The 7,778-nt window shown below is 30.3% G+C and overlaps 1 protein-coding gene across 1 annotated transcript in view; it reads right to left on the bottom strand.

Moving 5' to 3' along the window:
- Window positions 1-7,778, bottom strand: part of LOC100568937 — a 72,126-nt gene that overhangs the window by 17,437 nt on the left and 46,911 nt on the right. Inside the window, exon 3 of the mRNA XM_029488180.1 lies at window positions 1,015-1,225. Coding sequence (XP_029344040.1) covers window positions 1,015-1,225 — 211 coding nt within the window. The remainder of the gene's footprint in view (window positions 1-1,014; window positions 1,226-7,778) is intronic.

Below are 7,778 nucleotides of genomic sequence, written 5' to 3'. Positions count from 1 at the left end.
GGATATTGTGATATGATAAATTTGGAACTTATTATTGATACCTATTATAGATAATTTTTTTTTAATACTATAGATAAGTATACCTATAATAGGTATGTCTAATACCCAGACTGACAAACTGTCTCCGCTCAGAATCGTTTTTCTTATACAGTGATATTATGTCATTGAATTCAAATTTAATACTATCCATTATACAGCGACCCACTTGTAACCTACTGTACATCCACTTACCCACCTTTTTTATTTATATAGCTAGTAGTACTAGACCATTACAGCTCAACAATTAACTAAAATAATGAAATAAAATACACTTTTGACGATGTTCACATTATTATGACGATTTATATTAAACAAAATGCATAAGTAATAAGTATATACTTATATACGAAAGGGTTGTTAAAAACGCAGAATAAAATCAAATTCAATTCTGCAGTAGGAGCAGAGAACAGTTAAACTATTTAGGTGTATAAATATGAATTTAAAATATGCGTATCATTATTATTAAAAGTATGTTTCCGATCTAACCACGTCCATGTAGATATATCGGTAAAAAGAGAAATGTATAAAATAAAATATAATAATATCATAATATCAACGTGTTTCCATTTCAGAAACGAGTGAAAATCAAATAAATATTCGAGTAGGTAAACGATTCGTTCAATTTGCATTTGACGCATTTGCGTATGTAATAATATTATTATGTTATACACGCTTAGGTACATCATATCCAGGTTGGTACATCATTGTATAGGAATAGAGGAGGTTTTCAAAATGTTGATGTTATGGATTTTTTTTTAATTTGTGTAAAATAAATCAAGTTAACTGAAAAATTGAGAGGAATCTGTCATCAGCCACCTTACCCGATGGATAAGAAACCGAATGGTTAATATGAATATCACAATGTCACATATATACACACATTACACATAACATTATAATATACGGTGTTTGGATAAGTAATGCGTATTCGTATAGAACGACGACGATGGTAAAAAATAAATGCATTTTATTTACCTTGAGGGGGCTTAGCCCGGTCCGAAACGCTTCGTCTCCGGTACAAGTTTGACAGCCGGGGCACGAACTGGTCGTCGAACAGGAGCAAAACCACTGGCCACAGACACGCCTCGGCCAGCGCCGCCAGCATTGGTAAATTTTTTACCACAGGCGCGTAATCGGCAGAAATCACAAACTTTGAAGGTATGAAATGTTCGGAAGCCATCAGCACCTGTAACGCATCGAATTTCTCCGTTAGAATGATTGATTGCAGTTAATTCAATATAATATGATACTCTAGATATTATAATATATTATATTTTAATATTTATAATAAAAAGCTGATATAGGTAGGTAGGTACGATATACAATATTATAACTCATAATAATTGTATTTCAGTTATAATACATTACATACGTTCAAATAATGATGATATTATTACAATATAATATTTACATTATTATTCATTTATATAATTTCACTTAGGTACACAGAATAAGAAATTTCTATATTTTTACATCGAAACCTTACACTTTCAACCTTACTTATATGTACCTACAGGTACTAAAAAACAATTTTCTTTAATACTTTGATACCTAATCTAAGGAATGATTTAACACTTAATAAAAAAACAATGTACAACTGCAGTAGTTGACGTTGGACTTTGGTTCCAAGTTGGCTAACACTTGACACTGTCACGTGTAATGACGTTATCTTGGTTATTGTTGAAGAAGTTGTGTAATTTCGATCTACTATTAAAAATTAACTGAAATAGGTAGGTACCTCCTACTGCCATGGTTGCATGATCTGAACTGAAACGCTTGTGAATTTTAAAAAATGGAAATTAACGGGCAGATAATATTTTTTTTGTAAATTACAACCAGAATTATTATTAATAACATACGATGCATATATGATTATATCAATGTAATAATACTGTGATCATGCGATTGTGTAATAATTTTGTGTTAATAAATAATAAACAACAATAATATTTAGTTTGTGAAAATATCAAAATTATTCGGCTGATTACTGTCGTTTATTTATGGCATTTTATGCTTCGATCCTCTTTTATATATGGATACTCTTAGTTATTACAGGTAGTTAATCAGTAATAACATTTATTTTAAAACTTTATATTCCTTATGCAAATTTATGTGAATTATTTTTTAAACGTTTTCAATAGAATAGCTTTTATTATTTTATTGATAAAAATTTACTCTCTACAAAGTATGAATTTTTTTTAAAACCTTACTATGTACTTATACTAAATTATTAGTGCCTATTTTATTGTAAAAACACTCCTTAGAAGAAGAATTATTGTGTAATTTACAAAATAAGTTCATCCGTGTTATAATTGATGTCAATTACTATGTCAATTCGAGGCCTTTTCAAGACTGCAGTGGGTCCAATTTGATACGCCACGCTGTATCCAAGGCCCCTGTGCAATATGTATACACACCCTGCACACGCCCAGTTTTTACTGATTAGTATTCACTGATAAAATTCAACTGATCTAACGTCTTTGTATTAATTAGACAAATTATTATAATGTTGTTTAATATTATATAATAATAATACTATATTATGGCGGCAGTCGCCGACATTGTTAAACCGTAATTTTACGAAAGTACCAGTCTATTGTCATTAATTGGGTTTTTATTTTTAATTTGATGGTAACCCAAATATTGTCAAAAAAGTAATGAATATCTCGTAATTAAAATTAATAACCGGTGTAAACTATTACTTATTGTACATTATTAGATAGCTATAATAATTTGATAAAAATATTTGCATACACAAATTCCTGTTAAATAGAAATCTTTTTTGTTTTATTTTAAGTGGTACCTAAATAAAAATTTACAATTATTTTTAAAAAATATTGTTTATTCCTGTTATAGACATGGTACTTCTTATATTTCAAATAATTTGTGAAAAACCATATGCCCAGAATATCAACGAAAAAATCATATATTGTTGTTATTGTTTTCGACATGATGAAATAGTAAGTATTAAATAACAAAAACAAAAACATGGTTATAAAAAATATTCATGCCTGCGTAATTTTTTTAAATATAATATTATCATACATTGTGGTTTTGTTTCGTTAAACGTGAAATTCAAATAAACCACAATGATAATAATAATTATGAAATTCCGACAATTTATATCATAATTTAGAACTCACTATACTTTGTAGACGATACAATTGACTAATTTGATTACAATATATTACACGTCCCGACGTATTATTTAAAATGGTTTTGGAGAATTGTTCAACAAGCCGATATAACAAATGATGTGTATTAATATACCTACATTTCAAGTCAACCATCCATATTGTATAATATATAGTATATATATATATATATATATAAAAGGGGTACTTATAGGTACTTATCATTTATCAACATAATATAATAATATTGTGAATAATATTATATTAGAAATAGTATACATTTAATAGCGCATAATAATGTATATTTTATGTACTTATATACTATATTATAGTAATATTACTGCAGACGTCGTTTGCCGTTTGCTACTCACATATTTGGCGTTTTAGACATTCATAAACTGTGTATTATTATATATTATTATAGTTATATAAGTGATTTCGAAAATAGTTTTCCGGCCGTCTGCACTGCAGCAGCGACGGCCCGTTGAGATTTGATTTATGATTTATTCGCGTACTATTACATTAAACGCGTGAGTACGAAATACTGTATATTATACACAATATATGAAACGCAACTATTATTATTACTATGAAAAAAATTGTTTTTGATAGTATCATGGAGAATTCGTTCTTCTCGTGCATATCTACTGTTTGATGCTGCTGTTGCAGCGACGCAACTATTATACACACACTCACGAACATATATATTATAATAGGTATGTATACACAGTAAATTGCCTCCTATTAAATATTAAACGTTTTCTTTCCACGGACCACGTATGTGTGCCGCGTCTATCCGTCTAAATATGCCGCCGAATTACCATTTATTATTTTTGAAATGTATTCATATATTTCTTTCTCTCTCTATCTATATACTTATGTCTCACACCGGTATACATATTATATATATATATATTGTTTAAGCCCCGGAGGCATACTACTTTAATATCACGGACGTTATAAACTTATAATAATAATAATAGCACGACCACGCGGGTCGTATGTATAATATAATATGTGTTTAATATACATAACATGTGAGCCCCAAGAGTTATTTTCTCATATCATGGATCATCTTGCCATGATTTTTCTCGGATTTTCACTCTCGTTCGATGATAACAATTATTAGCGACAACGGCCGACCGCGTGCATACACTAGTTGTTTGTACTGTTGTTGTGGCATAGGTATATAATATAAATTATACAATATATACATTGTATACTGAAGGTACCAATAATAATAATATTATATATTACCCGTCATGTTGTAACACACGCGATAGCGGGACTGAGAGCGGCGGTTTACGTTGTAATATTATACTTCATGTCTGTGTATAAATATAATAAGATATTATGTATAATATGACGATTGTGTATATACCTGCGTGTATTTATACGGATACGAGAAACAATATAATAATGATATAACTACATGCGGAGGAAAAATTTGTTTCGGACGTCAAGAAATAAACGGATAAAAAATACTATACGGCCGTTTTAACGGGACTTGGGAGAGGAATAAAATACACGATGAGGACGTGTACACATAATACAACATACAATACCACTCGATGACACGTGAGGAGAGAGTGAGCGAGAAGACGGAAAAAAGCTAACCGAAAAACGCGTGAAATTGGATTTCGCCTCGACGAACACGCACAGGTGACTCGTGCAGCGGTCGTGTGGGTACACAAAATGTTATTTTATTTTGTTTATTACGTGTGTATTATATGTATCTATGTACGTATATATTATAATGCATTTAAAGTCAATAGGTATTATAATATTATGGCTGCGTAAACCCGTCTCCTCATAGAGTTTTGTCCGAGAGGATAAAAATAATTATTATTATAGAGAGGACGAGTAGGAGTTTGTGGTCGGAAGTGGGGGAGGCCGTAAACCCGCAGAGATCGTGTCCACGATGGTTCGTTATTGTTACGATCAACGTGCAGAGTCGTAGCGGCGGCGCTGCTGAATGAAATTCAAACGCAAAGGCGTAGAAAAAAATAATATTATTGCAGTGGTTGCAGGTCAGCGCGTGACCGCGGTCGGGACAATAATAAAAGCTTCGGCTGGCAGACATCTGTGGCGCGCGCGCTAAGGACGTGGCGTGTTCCATACATATACAACTGGTATAATATATGGCTGGTACTATATTATTGTACCTACAATATATAATGTGGAAACGTCGCCGTCGGTCGCCTCGCACATTAATCACAGACGCTATCACAATGAGACGCACAAAAGACGGACTCGTGTCAAACGATTTTATAGGTACCTGACGTCGCGAATGCATATACCGCTCGTGTGTGTGTGTGTGTGTGCGTGCGTGTGTGTGTTTACGCGCGCCTTTAAATAATAACGACATCGTTATAATAATATATAAATCGTCTCGGCTAGCGGAAAACTCGGCACTTAGTTCCTCGCGCGACGTCTATTCACGATCCAACGGGGTCGTCGTCAAACGTGTACCTATCGTCTAAGTGATAGAATTATATATACGGTGACGAGAGGGTACCTAGCTGAATGCACATATTATTATTATATATATAATATTTATACGTATACGCACGCGTAGGTGTAGGTACAATGAAGACTTTTTTATCCATCACACAAATTTATTTTGGAAGGAACGGCAACGAAATATTGAGAGTAACGCATTAAGACATAACAATAACATCATCATATTAATATAATAATATAATAGACTTAAACATTTTTTTTTTATTCTTAACGAAAACAGTGTGTGGAGGTTCTCCTCGACTTGAATAATATGGTTGTTTAGTCTTAATGTTATTAAAATATGGTATATACCTATGTCTATTATAAATGTTTACGGTACCTACTCGAGTGTTAATAACCTGTACCTTCAGGCTTAAAGATCAAACATTATTTGAATCCCACGACACTATTCAGGTGGGTAATTTATTCGCCCGCGCACGCATTTGCGTGTACGAAAATCAATTCCATTTTAACCATTTCATGCGTTTAGTAACTGCATAGACATCTAGACAAGTCAATTGTAATACGAACAATTCCGTCTTCTCAAAATCGTGAAAAAAAAACGTTTTTCGATATCTCAGTATAGAGAATCGCGAATATATAAAGCGAGGAATTATTTAAGCCAGTAAGGAAAAAGCAGAGCAAAAAAGCGTATAACTATTTAAAATAAAATCAAACTAAAACGGTAAAGGCATCTTAAAAGAAGCAGATACCTACAATGTTTAATTAATTTGATGCGTTAGTAAAACAATATATGTACAGGTTACAGAGTGATACACTATGCATGTTCATCCCCCTTTTAACCTTTGTTTATGTATTTATTAAAATTTTATTTTTAGAATTTTTAAATATCCTTACAGAAAAGGTTAATTTTCAAATACTTAATTATTTTCTTTATTTTCAAATGAAAACTAGGTAAGTATACATTTTTAAAAAATATTTATGCGTTTAAATCGATTTCCAAATGAGTACTTACCTAGTTTTTGAGTTATAAAACTATATGTATAACTATTAAATATAAAAGTCTTTAAAAATGGTTTATCTGTAATTCTTGGCACTTAAGGTTTAAAGCTTAACTCAGAAACAACTAATTCAATTTCTAAATTATATAATTTAAGAATTTTAAAAAATCATCTCTTTGACAAAAAAAAAAAGTTCTTTTCTTATCTGAAAAAAATAAGTTTGTAGCGCGCGTCCACGCTGCGGCAGAAACACTCCTTAAATTAAATAAAAGACAAAATATTTAAAAATAATAAAATATAATATGCAAGGCTGGGCATTGACGAGTTAATAAGTTAAAGTTAAGTTAAAAAGTTAAGTTACTTTTAACTAAGTTAATTAACGCGTTACTTTTTTTTTAGAAGTAACTTCTAACTTAACGAGTTACATTTTTCCCCATGTTATTCAGTAACTTAACGAGTTAATTCATTTTATTGGCACTTTAAGTTAATTTTTTCCTAAACCACATATTTAAAATAAATACAATTTTGTAAAATTAATTATATAAAAAAAAACCGAAATATTAAATAATATATTTTAGTAAATAATAATTTATAATAATAGTAAGTTGTTAATGCATATTGTATATTCATAGAAAATATTATATTATAACTATATCATAAACAGATATGTTATAGGGGTAACCGCGTCATTAATAAAAGAAAAATATAACAATTTACTCAGTACCTATCGGGCAAGTTAGTCACTTTTTTCCACTACCTAGTTAAAGTTAAGTTACTTTAATATAAAAAGTAATCAAGTTAGAGTATAAGTTAGTTTCTGAAATTTACCAAATTTCTAACTTAGTTGGTTAGATAGAAGTTAGTTTGGTAAAAATAGTAACTTAAGTTACAGTAGAAGTTAGAAGTTGGTTTTTTTTTTGCTTAAAATATAAATTTAAAAAACCATTTTATCAAATGTAATGCATTTTAATATTTTATATAAATTAATTATTAAGTAGTGGATAGGTAACTAACTTGAATTATTGGTGATGAATGAAAAATAAATTAAGCAACTGTCACTGATAATTTGATAAAATGTATCAAATAGGTAGACAATAACCTTAATTTCTTGAAATATCAGTCATTAGAAGACAATAAAATA

This window comes from Acyrthosiphon pisum, chromosome A1 (assembly GCF_005508785.2).
Source record: "Acyrthosiphon pisum isolate AL4f chromosome A1, pea_aphid_22Mar2018_4r6ur, whole genome shotgun sequence".
NCBI lineage: Eukaryota > Metazoa > Arthropoda > Insecta > Hemiptera > Aphididae > Acyrthosiphon > Acyrthosiphon pisum.
The sequence above is the reverse complement of the archived record's forward strand: the minus strand, read 5'-3'. Positions and strand labels throughout refer to the sequence as shown.